Below are 15,125 nucleotides of genomic sequence, written 5' to 3'. Positions count from 1 at the left end.
TCAAGAGTCTAACGGGTTATTTGACACAAAAAAAGAAGTATAGTGATCTAGATGAAATTTTGAAAATATTTGGTGACCATATATTTATCGACATAATACAAATTTAATAAGCATGCAAGGTGATTAGACAATTTATTGGAAAATTTTTCATGAGAAAATATATGGAGAAGTGCAAATACATAGCAGCGCACACAATTTTTGGAGTACTTCCTGTGATCAAAACTCTTACACACCCAATTTAAAAGAACAATTTTAATTGCTTGCTTGTGTGTACAGCCATCGGGGAAACCCAAAGCAATAACGGTTAACTAACCTTGTACTTGACTCTTTGAGCTAATTAATTATTTCGTTCTTTCCAATAAATAATCCACTTTGATATAATCATTCTTTAGGCATCAATCCATATTCGTTACTTGTCAGTATGGCGCTTTAAAAGTCTGAAAATAAACTCTTATCTTCGTATGTAGTAGAGCTTGAAAGTTATTGAGAACCATTCCTCCTTCAATTTTTGATATGTTCTAACTTTTTTTTTTTTTTTTTAACAAGGGAACCGCAATCGCTACGCGAGAATATGCATTAAATAAATTTCATCTCGTATAATAAACTGCTAACCACATTAAGGGATAAGATGCACTAGACAAGCCCTGTGCGACGATCGAATATCCCAGAGAGGTTCAAATTCGGATTAGCATTTACTTTGGTATTTGGATTACCTAATCTTTCGATAGCTTTCAACACTTAACTGTCCCATCAAAATCTTTTCGTACCATATCAAGTATACTAATTATTAATGAATTCTGTTATTTCAGCATACAATCATAGGGTTATATTTCAGCTAATAAGCTCGATTTCAAGAAGAATTTTCTTGGACTTCAACTCGGCTCGGGCTCAAGCATCAAACTGAGCTACTTAATGTGAATGGTTAATCATGTTTGAGAGTGGGCTCGACTCTGTTGCACCCTAAACTTGTTTAGATTGCTAATTTTTAGATTAAAAATTTACGTTTCTGTGAATATGTCTTTCACATATTTTTCAATCACTTTCATATTATACAATTGACAAAAAAAGAAAGAAAGAAGAAAGCAGAAAACATCACACAACACTGCACACACGACCTACACAAGCACAATGGGGCAAAACTCGAAAGTGTAGAATTTGCAATGAAAAAGGAAAAAATGGATTGGATACCCCTAAAGGAAAAGGTCCAGTAACTGAGTTCCTTTTTGTCAGAAAAGGTAAACTAGGGCTTACAAGATTGGAGCCAGTATTAACTCCTCTCTTCAGTCCTGTGATGGGAAAGGGAAAGCACAACCTTTTCATTGCACAGCCTTCACAAGACTGACACCAATAATAACACATAAATGGCCACTTCGTAATGGTAGTCCTGCCTGGCCAACCCCAGAGATCATTGACTGGATCCCTTTGACCAGTCTTTGGGGCTTTGCCATCCCACCCACACACATGTTGCTCAGAACTTCTCGTCAGTAGCATAAAATTCCATATCAAAATACTGTTTATACATCATCACTTCACTTAGAATTTTTTCTTCGTTTCTTTCTTTTTCTTTCTTCTTGTTTCACTTTATCATCAAATAGCTTATCTTATCTTATAAATTGGTTACTTCTGGACACACAAATTGTTGGTAACTTTCACTAATCAGTTTGATGAACGTTTTTACCAATTGACTTTCTCCACATACGCAATTAGTGTTGCATAGGTGCCTAGAGAAATTGCCAACATTGGGTTGCCATTTTCTTGCCTGGTAGACTTTGGTTCTATCCAGACCAATTTTCATCTTGTATACCAAAGCAATATGTTGCTGATATTCATTTTGTATAGCAAAATAACATGTTGGTAAATATGTCTAGAGATTGTGGAAACTTATTATAAACTCACCAAAAAAAAAAAAAAAAGAAAGAAACCCCAAAAGAATGGCTTGCTTAGTTTCATTCATGAATATTTTTACAATGACACCCAAGTCTATGTAATCAAGTTACATATATGGCCATCAATTTGATCAAAACTATGTACAAACCAATGAGATAATCTTAATGTCTCTCTCCCTCTTTCTTGCTCCCTATGCAATTAAATACTCTATCTTGATGATGAAATATTAATTGATGTTCAATTAAATATAAGCTAGTGTAACTATTTTGGAGTTGATTGGGTTTTGTGAGAAGCCAAAGCAAGAATAGAATTGGCAAGTTTGTTTACTGCATCAACCAGTCCATTAATGCCTTGTCTACTGATCTCAGCCTTTGATTCCTCAATTTGCAATCTTCTCTCATGCAAGCTCAATAGTTCTCTGTGCCTTCTTTCTTCTCTTTCCTCACAAGCTTGGATGGTTTCTGCTATCACAGAAGCACTCCTAGAAATTGCAGTGCCAACTTCATGTGATTCGCTACCACTTGCTCCCCCACTGGTCCCTTCCCCTCTTCTTCTCCTCTTTGCTGGTGAGTCTGAATGCTCACTCGTATCAGAATCTGACTATCACATGTCAAAAACATAAGCATTTCCAAACCACTGGATTGATACTAGTATTTCTAACTTCAGGTAGTTAATTGCATTCACTACATTAACCTCCAAGAATTACTAAGTTTAGGATGGTGAAAACAACATTTGATAATATAATGTTAATTTATCACTTCCCCTTGTTACACATAGAAAACCAAGGAAAGAAACATAAATGAAAATCGAATAATGCTATTCAACAAGGGCTGTTTCATTCAATATTTGTTCATTAATTAGATCATAGGAAAAAAGTGAACTTCTAATTAATCAACCTCTCTACATAGCAGCACATGATAACTATCCTAAAGTGATCAGGAAAAATGGTAAAAATCTGTAAGATGGAATTCCATTAAAACGGGATTGAGCTATTCATAGGCAACGGTATAATTCTAATAAACCCCCCCCCCCTTCCCTCCATTGCAACACTACAAAATAAACAGGATAATGCACACATGTGATCAGAAAGAAATGGTAAAGTTACTAACATGGAATGCCATTAAAACATGCTAATTACCAATGGCAAGAGAGAAAAAAACTGATTTAACTATCATTATTGGCAAATGCAGTTCGGAACTTAAAAGTGGTCCCTTGACAAAAGGACTATGAAAAATGTGTGTACTTTGGTGTGTGTCAAAGAAAGGGGCAAAGAGTGGGAGGAAGGAAGGAAGAATACCTACTGTGGGCAACTGCTGAGAAAATGGATGAGTGTGGGGATGTTGTTGTTGTTGTTGTTGTTGAACTGGTGTTTGAGCCACTACAGGAGGGGGAAGTGGCAATGCTGAAACTGGAGGTGAAATGGGAAGATGTTGCATTGAAGGAGGCAATGAAGAAGGCTGACCTACAAGAGCAGCAGCTGAAGAAGGCGGCACATTGGGAATAGAAGCAGTAGTCCCACCGGCACCAACAAGACCAACCACTGATCCCCTTTGAACTTTTTTCTCCACTACCTCAACCAATGCATCATATATCTGAGGCAACAAATTTGAAGGCAAGTTGTTAGCTTTCCTCTCATTTTTCTCCAGCTTCCAATACGATTTTTCATCTGATCTTTCTCTTTCCGAAGACGATTCTCCAATAGTAATAAGCTGCTGCTGATGATCAGCCAATCTCCTCTCATATTCTCTTACTTTCTTGAAATCCCTCATGAGATTATCCCACTTGTCATTGCACTGGTTTTGGCTTCTCAAGCAACCATTCCTCCAGCAATAGTCCTCTACCCATTTCCATCTCAGCTCAGCTGGTTTTCCTCCTGGTTTTTCACCACCAACACTGTCACCTTGCCTCTTCATTCTTCTCTCATCATCCATCCTCTTTGCCTCTATAAGAACCATTGTCTCTTGGACTGTCCAGTTCCCTTTCCTGTAGTCTCTCAGCACATTATTACCACCTTGATTAGCCATCACTATATGCATGAAAAAGACCAACAACAAAGCATTGAGAGAAAGAGAGAGAGAGATAAAAGAAAAAGATAGACAGTAATATGAAATATCTCAGTACTACTCTATGGAAGAGGTGAAACTGAAAAGATAGAGGCCCTTTATATCTCACTTTTTTCTTTCTCCCCTCTTTCTTTGTGGTACTGTACAGGATGTTTGATCTTGAAGGAATGGAAACTTTAAAGTTCCGACAATAAAAGAGTTGATCAGAATGCTAATATGGGCAAAAGGGTCAAATGGGGTGAACCAAAACCAGCCAAACATGGACATAGGATTTTGGTTAAGTTTTCTTGGCTGCAAAAAATTTGCATGTTTGAACAAACCTTCATGCTATAGTTATGATATGGCTTATTGGCTCTTGCATAGCTGCATAAGCTAATGATGATGAGTATACCATAAACTATAAAGCTAAGCTAAGATAGTAAGATGTTGCCTGTAATCCCACTATCTTGTTCCAACTTTCTTTAAATTTGGCCGGACATCTTTTATTGAGCTGAGGCTGGACTCTAGGAAACTTTGGTATCTGTTGCAAGGCTCTGCAAGAGTCCACTCCACCCCCTTAAAATCTTCAAATATCTTGAAAGCTTAAAGTTGAAATCTAAAACTACTGATTCAATCCACTACTCCCCTACTTGGAGTGCTGGGACAGAAAGGGAGAGAGAAAGAGAAGTTTTGTAGGGGTAGAATGCATACCATTATAAGAAAAGGCCAAAAGAATCCATTCAACCTGACATATCCACAACCCCCAAAAACTTTCAGAGAGAGAGAGAGAGAGAGAAGGTGAGAGATGGAGAGAGAGGGGGAAGAAGGGCAACTGCTGCCTGCATGGGAGAGACTCAGAATTCTTTTGAGAACCATCATCAAACACGTGGCCAAGCCAGCAGCAATCATAGCCACCAGTCCAGTATGATGACTATCTTTCAGAAAAGATGGGTGAATAATAAAGCCTCTTGGAAAATATTGTAGTACATTTTGGTATATTATATAGTACAAATTAAGGTTCATTCAGGTCTTCCACAAACCATGCAGCAATTATCATTGATATCACATTATAGAAGCAATGGTGTAGTATTAATGAAAGAATTTTGGGAATTGGAATAATCATCACTGTGTGACCTTTTTTGGAGTCTCTACCCCATGAACACAAATTTTCTTCAACCTTTTGATTCAAGTTGTTCTAAATTATCCGTTTTGATTGTTATTTTTTTGCAGTTTTTATTAAAAAAAATGTACTATAATGATCTAATATATATGAAATAAAACGGTGATTAAAAAATATAGTCACAAAAAATATACAAATTTTTCTGATAGAAAATTGCAATCTATAATTATCTACATTTGGATTGTTATTTTTAAGAGTTTATATATAAAAAAAAATGTACTGTAATGATTTGATGTATGTGAGGTAAAAAGGTAATTTAAAAATATATTAAAAAACGTAAAAAATTTTCTGCAAAAATCACAATAAAAACAAATATTTCTATGTACAATATTCTTTCTCCAATCAGAGAAAACTTGAAGGTTGTCTAGCAAAAGCAAAAAATAGGCAATTTGGCTAAATTAGTAAGACTTGGGTTCCAGTTTCATGACAATCAGTAGTTACCAATATAAACAGTTGAAAAATGCTTAGTTATGACTTGTCTGGCCAAAACATTTTTTCTTGCCAATTATTTTTTTCAAAATAAAAATAATGTTCTCAAAGGTACGATGGAAACTAGGACAACTTGCCCATTGTTATTTCATATGGAGCAGTACATTTCCGGTTGAGATATTAATTTCGATTAAGACTCTCTCTTTCTAACTTGTATTTATTGCTCGCATCTCGGCTTTATGAAGGCTGCCGCAACTCGCAAGATGCTATAATGCCCTTCTGGTTGGTACGGAACTAAACACAACTGCAAAATTGCATACCAAAAAGTTTTTTGGTTATAATTTCTAATTGTTTTCTGTATCCCAACCCTGCAATGAAGTGAGCAAGGACAATGTGGTGAATGTAGAATAACCACTTCATAAAAGCCCCTTTTTTTTGGGTCAAAAGAAAAGAACCAATGAATGAAAAGTTAAAAGGACAATTGCTTGAATTGCTATTTTTTGGAGTTTTTGTTAAAAAAAAAGTATTATAGCAATTTGAGATATATAAGGTAAAAAAATGATTGAAAATATATTCATGAAAAATGTAAAAATTTGTCGTTAGACAATGTTGAGTTTTCTTCATTTCCAAGTTCAATCAACTATGCCAAACCAAAACAAGCAAAAGAAGGGTCTTACTTTTCTCAATTAGTAGAGCAAATTTTGTCCATGGAACCCTTGTGCTAAGAGACACATATTACATAAAGAGCATATTTGAAATCTAAAAAGCAACTACTTTTGTGAATGATTTCGCAAACACATGCCTGTTTGGATTGCTGTTTTTAGGAGTTTTTGTAATAAAAAAAAATGTATTGTGGTGATTTGAGATATGTGAAATAAAAAAAAAGTAATTAAAAAATGTGTTCACGGAAAGTGTAAAATTTTTGTGCGCAGAAAATCACTATCCAAACAAGAAAGAGAAGAAAAGATAACCTAGTGAAGCCAAGGTAAATAATTCAAAGACGAAACTCTAGAAATCTAAGGAAAAGGAAAACAAAAAAAGCTTAGGAAATCTTTAGTGGTTTAAATATTGTTAGGATTAATTTTTTCTACATATACATTGTTAATTTTGGATAAATGACAACTATATAAAATTTAAATATGCAATTTTTGCACACATACCATGGATCCAACGATAATGTTGTATATTGTCAGTGTATATAAGATTTACTTATATTGTTATCCTTCTTTTTGAAAGAAAATTGATTTTATCCTTCTTATTCAGGGGAAAAATTTATTTTTTTAATCTTACATACATCATAAATGTGCTACATTAAATAATAAAAATTTCAAATTATTTCCAATCCAAACGAAGTCAAAATAATTATAAGAAAAATAATCCTAATGTGTTTGGATTGGAGATTATTTAGAAAAAGTATTTGAAATAACACTATAACACTTTTTGTGATATGGTGTACGTGAGATAAAAAAATAATTAAAAATATAAAAAATTGGTTGAAAAACATATTTACGACGCAAGTCAAACAATATTTTGAATAAAAATCCATATCCAACTATTAATGTTTCCTCGTACTATATGTATGGATGCATTTCGACTTGATCTTGTTAGTCAATACTCCCCCAAAATTTGTCGTCTACAAGCTACTTTTTCCCAAATTTCATTTTCATTTTAGAGCCATTTCATAAAGACAATGCATGATTGAAAGAAGAAACAAACTATCATCTACCCATGTGGTACCATACTGACCATTCAATTTAAAGCTGCTTAATAACTTCGTACGTGGTAAAGTAAAAGTATCATTAAAAAGACCTAGCTAGGGGAAATCTTCATTAAAAGAATGTATGAGAGTACTAAATATCATCCTAATCATTAGATTAGCATCAAGAATGCTCGTGTCTCCCGTGCAAAAAGTTATTACCCTTTTACAGCTGTATAAGAAAAGTTTTTATGTTTTTCGTGAACATATTTTTTATTTATCTTTTTATTTCATATATATCAAATAATTATGTATTTTTATATAAAAATTTTAAAAAATAGCAATTCAAACTGGATCAAGGTCTCCACAAAGACTAAAATCACCCCGGATTTGCATTGAAGTTATAATAATGCCATCCTTTCTTTTTTTGGGATCTCAAAATATATACACACCAACCCTAAACTAGGGAGTTGCAGGAGGAGGGGGACAGTTTTGTCCTTTTGGGAAAAATACAGACGCTAGTTTTGTCCCTCAAGGCACTAAAAGACTGGTGAGCCACGTCAGCGACCTTTTCCGACTTTTTATCTGCCAGCTAGGACATCACTAGGGCCCACAGATGCAGAGCTTCTTTGACTGGCTTCTCGAGGTTTGACCAAGGGAGGACGGTTCACTGGGCCCCATCACTACGGCCTCTGACACGTCATTGTCGTTCTAAGTATTTGGACGCTAGCCTGCTGCATTTTGGGGTACAAAGACCAGGGCTGTTTTAGTAATTTCACAACCTGTCTTTGTATGTGGCCATCAATGTACTTGTTGGGCGCACCAGGCTCATTTATATGCAGAGTTAGTTGGAATTGAGAAGATCCGAGAAGATTATCGTACGAAATGGTCTGAAATTCTAAAGGCATTGGCCTTCGCCCAACCCCTTATGAGGGAGCAAGCAACAGACCTCAAAATTGTAACAACAACAATAATAATAAGAATTAATCTTGAATATAATATATATATATACTATCATCATTGTATAGAAATTAATTTAAATTTAAATTTGAAATCTAAATTATATATATTAATATATATGTCATGCATGCAATCATAATAATATATATAAAATTAACTTCTAATTGTTTGGATTATAAATTATTTGAGATATTTTTACTGTAGTACTTTTTATGATGTGATGTATGTGAGATAAAAAGATAATTGGGAAGATAAAAAAGTGTGTTGGAAATTGTAATGATCATGTAAGTAAATATATTTTGACAAATAATCTCCTGTCCAAACAATAGTAACACAATTAATTTTCTTCTTGGCTTATATGCAAAAGGACAAATCATATATATATATATATAATAAAGTCGTATTTTCATTCTTATTCTTTCATGTTTTCTCTTTCCTACATGGCTTAACGAGACGGCAAGTAGTTTCCTACGTGACTTGCTCCTTTTTTGTTTAGATAAATATCAATTCTTATTTCCTATAAGAATTCTTAATATTATATGATTCTTATTTCCTACCCAAAAAAAAAACTGGAAAGTAATGCGATATAAATAAAAGAGACATAAATAGTTTTATTAGATATATCTCCAAATTCATGCCAATAATTTGTGTACTGTGTAGGGAACCGAAGTAAATAAGAATTGTTATCACTACAAGAAGTAAAAAAGTAACTAATTTTAAAAAAAATCATTAGTAACAGAAGTCAATAACTGATGTTGGAAATAGGATTCTTAATAAATTTTATTATTAAGTGCGTTATCAAGACATAGTGCATAGCACGAAATTTATGGAAAAGAAAAAGTTAATTGAATCCAATTAACTATATGTATTTGACACGTACGGTCAAATATAAATTCCTATTTGAGTATGGGTTTATAAATTCCTATAAACCCGTTCGTTGTTAATCAAAACATGCTGGTTATACTCATTGCTAGGTTATAGAATTCACAATACATCTCTGCCCAAATGATAGGGAGTATTTAGTGTGTGGACTCATATCATAGGAGTCCATGCACTTAAAGGACTCGATATAATTGAGGTGGTCTTTCAAGATAAGTAAAATCTGTCTTGAGAACGCAATTTTATTTCCTATAAGAATTCTTTATATTATAGGATTCTTATTTCCTACCTAAAGTTACGTACTTTAAACAACTTAAATCAAGATAAACCTACTTTTAATGTTCTTATCAATATCTCTTTATGTTCTTATCAATTCTTATGTGTTATGCCTACACTACATATAGCCTCTAATATATTGATTTCAAACATCAAATTCATGGTTAGGGTAAAAAATAATATTAAAGGCTAACCATGAATTAGAGGCTAAAAAATATTATTTTTCAAGCCTCTAATATATTGATTTCAACCATGAAATAATATTTTCAAGTTCATTAGAGGCTAACCATGACATGATTTCAACGAACCATGAATTTGATGGCTAAAAAATAATATTAGAGGCTAACCATGCCTAGGGTAAAAAATAATATTAAAGGCTAACCATGAATTAGAGGCTAAAAAATATTATTTTTCAAGCCTCTAATATATTGATTTCAACCATGAAATAATATTTTCAAGTTCATTAGAGGCTAACCATGACATGATTTCAACGAACCATGAATTTGATGGCTAAAAAATAATATTAGAGGCTAACCATGCCTAACCATGAATTTGATGTTTGAAATCAATATATTAGAGGCTATATGTAGTGTAGGCATAACAAATAAGAATTGATGAGAATATAAAGAGATATTGATAAGAACATTTAAAGTAGGTTTATCTTGATTTAAGTTGTTTAAAGTACGTAACTTTAGGTAGGAAATAAGAATCCTATAATATAAAGAATTCTTATAGGAAATAAAAGTGCGTTCTCAAAACAAATTTTACCTATCTTGAAAGACCACCTCAACTATATCGAGTCCTTTAAATGTATGGACTTCTATGACGTAGGTCCACACACTAAATATTCTCCACCATCTGGGCAGAGATGTATTGTGAATTCTATAACCTAGCAATGAGTATAACCAGCATGTTTTGATTAACAACGAACGGGTTTATAGGAATTTACAAACCCGTACTCAAATAGGAATTTATATTTGACCGTATGGGTCAAATACATATAGTTAATTGGATTCAATTAACTTTTTCTTTTCCATAAATTTCGTGCTATGCACTATGTCTTGCTAACGCACTTAATAATAAAATTATTAAGAATCCTATTTCCAACATCAGATATTGACTTCTGTTATTAATGGTTCCTTTTGAAATTAGTTACTTTTCTACTTCTTGTAGTGATAACAATTCTTATTTACTTCGGTTCCCTACACAGTACACAAATTATTGGCATGAATTTGGAGATATATCTAATAGAGATATTTATGTCTCTTTTATTTATATCGCCTTACTTTCCAGTTCTTTTTTTGGGTAGGAAATAAGAATCATATAATATTAAGAATTCTTATAAGAAATAAGAATTGATATATATCTAAACAAAAAAGGAGCAAACCACGTAGGAAACTACTTGCCGTCTCGTTAAACCACATAGGAAAGAGATAACATGAAGGGATAAGAATGAGAATACGAATTTATTATATATATATATATATATATATATATATATATATATGATATGTATCGTTCTCTATAATTAGTCTTAGATATGATACTTTTTTGGTATATTTTACATTTTTGGCCACTAAACATTTTATTATATTTGTAATTTGTGAATATACTCAAATGTGTGAGAACTTTTTATTTTTGGGTAAAGTTGTGTCAGAAAACTTTGCTTTTTGTTTTAAAAAAATATGTGAGAAAACTTATGTGTCCTTTTCTTTCAAAAAAATTTCACTTTTAAAAAAAATAAATAATTTAGCCATAATTTTTCAAAAATTCATTGTACGTAAGACAAAATTAAATTTAAGGAATCACTTTTTTTTTTTTAAGTGGGTGGGGTTGAATTCAATATTTTATACTTACAATTCCTCTTCCTTTGCTATCCAACCCAACCCTCCCCTTTAAAGAACCAGATAGTTCTTTATATATCTACATCTACTTCACTATAAAAAAAAATGCAATTTAAAAGTGAAAAACAAATAAACTTGGACAAAGATTTCTTAGATGAAAATACTAAGGTTTCGTATGGATTAGATATATACACTCCCATGAAAATGCCACTACATCATGCGACCAGAGCAGGGGAGAGGGCGGGGAGGGGAAGGGAGGAGAAGAGGAACAGGGGAGGGGAAGGGAGGAGAAGAGGAATGGAGAGATGAGGGGGAAATGTGGCGGTGATGGTGGCAATAGAGGTGGAGGAGAAGAAGTAGGGGAGAGGTGGTGGTGTTGGTGGATAGTGGTAATGGGTGAAAATATGGTAAAATTTAATTAAAATATTTTTTGAATAAGTTGTATTAGAAATTGTGTGCTTTTATTGAGTGTTACTGTGGCTTAAAAAATAAAACTAGTTTTTGAAAAAAAAAAAAGTATGAATCCATACGGGCCTAAGTTTTTTACCTCTAGAGAGTAGGAGTTTTTGGCACTCAAAAGATTAATTTCAGCTTGTTTGATGTCATTTATCAATAATCTAAATGTTAAATTTAGTAGTATTTCTCCAAAAATAAATCAGAAAATTATATGCGGGATAGTTAAGATGATCAATATTAAAAACTTATTCAAAGGAAGATAATCAGTATTAAGTGGGATGGGGGCCCAAGTGACAAGGGCCTCAATAACCGACCCATCATCAGGACCCACCCCTAAGCCCAAAAATGCCCAAATTAATCATTTTGGGCTTCCTCAACTGAGAGAAGTCCATCTCTTTTGCACTTCCTTACTGCTTTCACAAGGATGATCTCCTTAGGCCATTGGAGATTGGAAGCCATGAACTACCATAATTAATAGTAAAATTTCTAGTGTCATTCATGCAGTTAGTTTTGGAGGTGATATCAAATTCGTGGTTCATTCATGAAGAAAAGAAAAAGAAAGCTTTCATCCGTGCGGTACATGATTAAATAGAGAATATTTGAGTTTCGTTCACAACGCGGTGAAATTTACTTTAGATGATTTGTTATCTGTTACATCATGCATTAAAAGTTGTAATTTTATAAAATTACAGGTTTTAATCTATTAGATTGTAACACTTTAGTTACTCGATAGGAACTATTGAGTAGTTGAAAACTCATCTTCAAGTAGCTTCAAATTCATTAGGAAGTATTTCACCATGAGTTATCAAAGCACGCTCAGTCAATCATCAATTTCTAATTCAAATATAATCATGTCTCATCTTGTGAGTTTCCTTGCCACCTTACCTGCCTATGTTGTAATAATTCACCGCATACAATATATATTTAGTTGATGTATATGCAGGGGCGGATTTACACAGGGTGCACTAGGGGCACGGGCCTCACTACCTCTCTTGAATTTCTATAATACTCATAAAAATTTGATATAATTTTAAGTGCGCCCCTTGGAGTTTTGTGTATCCATTGATTTATATACTCTTAGAGTTGTCTTTGATTTTTCCGGTTGTTACAGCTACCGTAAAAAGGGTTTTTTCAGTTATGAATATAGTGAAGAATCGGTTACGAAATAGAATGGAAAACACTTGGATGAATAATTGTTTAGTTACTTATATTGAGAAAAATATACTTCATGAAATTCAAAATGAAAAGGTTGTAAACCGTTATCAAAATATGAAAACTCGTCATAAGCAATTGTAAATGGTTTAGTTTGCTTTTTGAAATAAAATTATTATTACATTAATAATTTTGAGTTTGTCTTTTTATATTTTTCATTGAATATACGTATCATTTGTACTTATTTGTACTTGTTAGTGAATATTTTTTTCTTAAAAGACTAGAAAAAGAGTAGGTAAAAAATTTTAGAATTGCTTCTGCCTCCAATGAAAATTTTTTCTGGCTCCGCCACTGTGTATATGTAGCTTTTTATGTACTGAATATGTTAAACAAAAGAATTCCAAATTCAATAGCTAGTAAGCAAATTTACCAGGGATTTGACTTGTCCCTCACCCTAGCTAAACATATATTTACCAGCGATTTCACTTGTCATCGTTACAAAGTGCACACATGATGAACCATACAAGAAAAATATTGGGCGTTCCTAGTAAGATATCTTAGGCTTAATGCAGCTTGTATCTGATTTGTGTTAGCACTATACCTACCCACAACCCTTGTGGGTTAATAGAGACATTACATTTGATCTATATACTACTACTTCCGAGTGACATGGTTTGCATGCGTCCGTCCCAACAGGGCACTAGTCACGCAGTATCCTGTTGAATTACTTTGGCCGGAAAACTTAGAATCGGTGATGGTAGTGCAATCTGATGCAACGAATAAAAGTAAAAGGTCATAGAGGTTATAACCAATGTATAGACGTTTTGGTAGAGGAATAAAGGTAATGCTAGGGTTGTATAGAGGTCTAGCTTATTCCGGATTCTTCTGGACTTCTCTTGAACATTGTAGAAGAACCTAGAACTTGTAAACAAGAGAGTCAAGGGACTAGAATCGTGTAAAAGAGTCTAGAGGTTCGGCATTGTGTAGTTTAGCTTGTAGAATTTTCTAGAACAATTTAGGGTTTTAAGAGCTTGCCTATAAATAGGCTAAGACCCTTGTCATTTGAAGCATCTTGGACATTCTGAACTTTGAGGAGTTCATTTGCAATACAAAGCTTCCGCAAGTTCTCTTGAGCTGTCCTTTTCATAGTTTCCACTCCTTTGCTTTCCTCCACTCATTTGCATTCTTTTTATCGCTTTCATTGCTTTGATAAACTAGGGGTAAGGCTCATCTTAAAAAGGTTGAGGTTACGAATTTGCGGTATCTTAGATATGTATTACCTTAATACCATAGTTCATGAATTGTGTATTATTGCTTCAAGCAGTCAATTCATGTCTAACATGCAATCATCCCCTTGACCACAGTAAAATTCTCCAGACTTTATGTCCTTTAGAATTCGATCAGCATCCATTTAGATATTACATTGCAAGAACTTGACCATAGTAAAATTTTTCAGACTTTATTTTCTTTAGAATTCGATCAGCATTCATTCAAATATTATATACAACGGAGAACATATTTCTTTTCTTGCACCATCAATGTGAAACCCAAAAAAAATGTATCTATACTTATTGATTCAATAGAAAATAACAAAAGATTTTTATTTATCCAAGCATTATCGGTGTTGAAAAAAAATTGAAATTCATTGTTTTTTTTTTTTGGTTCTTGGGGAGGTTAAACTAGCCTAGCATCTATTTACACAAACAAAATGTGAAGTAGTTATCCCCACTACATCATTATCCCCAATACATCATTTCCTATTAACTGTTTGAGTTCATCTAGTAAAAGCAGAATTTTCATCTGGTGGTGAGTAACAAGCAGACTTTTCATATGGTGGTTCTGAGTAACAAGCATAATTTGTATCCATGTTAATGCTTCTCTTTGCTAGCCAGTCTGCACAGTACTTCCCTTCTCTCCAATTGTGCTGGATATTACAGTTTCAATCTTGATTGAGTAGCACTCTGACCTGAGTAAGAAGATTGAAATGTATGCTTCTGTTGTTTTCTTCTTTAACTAGATTCATGCTTGTTTCAAACTCCAAAACTACTTTCCTGTATCCCTTTGCCTAATCAAGTCTCAAACCATGTATCATAGCCCAAAGTTTAGCTACTACGTTCGAAACTGTACCCTTTAAAAGAAGCCTCATTTCCAGATTCCACATCATCCCTAAGCAATTCTCTAGCCCCAGTCGGTCCTGGGTTACTGACTGCAGCTCTATCCACGTTTCCTCGTGACTTTTTCAACTGTAAAACCGAGTGAGAGCAATTGGGAATGGAAATGGAAATGCAAATAGGAAACAGAAGCGAAAACGGAAACAGAAATTG

The 15,125-nt window shown here is 33.4% G+C and overlaps 1 protein-coding gene across 6 annotated transcripts; it reads right to left on the bottom strand.

The window, feature by feature from the left end:
* Positions 1-1,917: 1,917 nt before the first annotated feature.
* On the bottom strand, positions 1,918-4,756 carry LOC113710150 (uncharacterized). 6 transcript variants are annotated; one of them, XM_027232987.2, is made up of 3 exons: positions 4,641-4,756; positions 3,185-3,870; positions 1,918-2,483 (listed from the first exon to the last, which is right to left on the bottom strand). In XM_027232987.2, the coding sequence occupies exons 2-3, from the start codon at positions 3,840-3,842 to the stop codon at positions 2,149-2,151; spliced, it is 993 nt and encodes a 330-aa protein (XP_027088788.2). In that variant the 5' UTR covers positions 3,843-3,870; positions 4,641-4,756; the 3' UTR covers positions 1,918-2,148. The 6 variants fall into 6 exon arrangements, with proteins under 6 accessions (XP_027088788.2, XP_027088787.2, XP_071921608.1 ...); XM_027232986.2 differs by having other exon boundaries at positions 3,185-3,913; positions 4,641-4,750; XM_072065507.1 differs by lacking the exon at positions 4,641-4,756 and adding an exon at positions 4,060-4,628 and having other exon boundaries at positions 3,185-3,913.
* Positions 4,757-15,125: the final 10,369 nt, after the last annotated feature.

Source organism: Coffea arabica, chromosome 9e (assembly GCF_036785885.1).
Source record: "Coffea arabica cultivar ET-39 chromosome 9e, Coffea Arabica ET-39 HiFi, whole genome shotgun sequence".
NCBI classification, from domain to species: domain Eukaryota; kingdom Viridiplantae; phylum Streptophyta; class Magnoliopsida; order Gentianales; family Rubiaceae; genus Coffea; species Coffea arabica.
The sequence above is the reverse complement of the archived record's forward strand: the minus strand, read 5'-3'. Positions and strand labels throughout refer to the sequence as shown.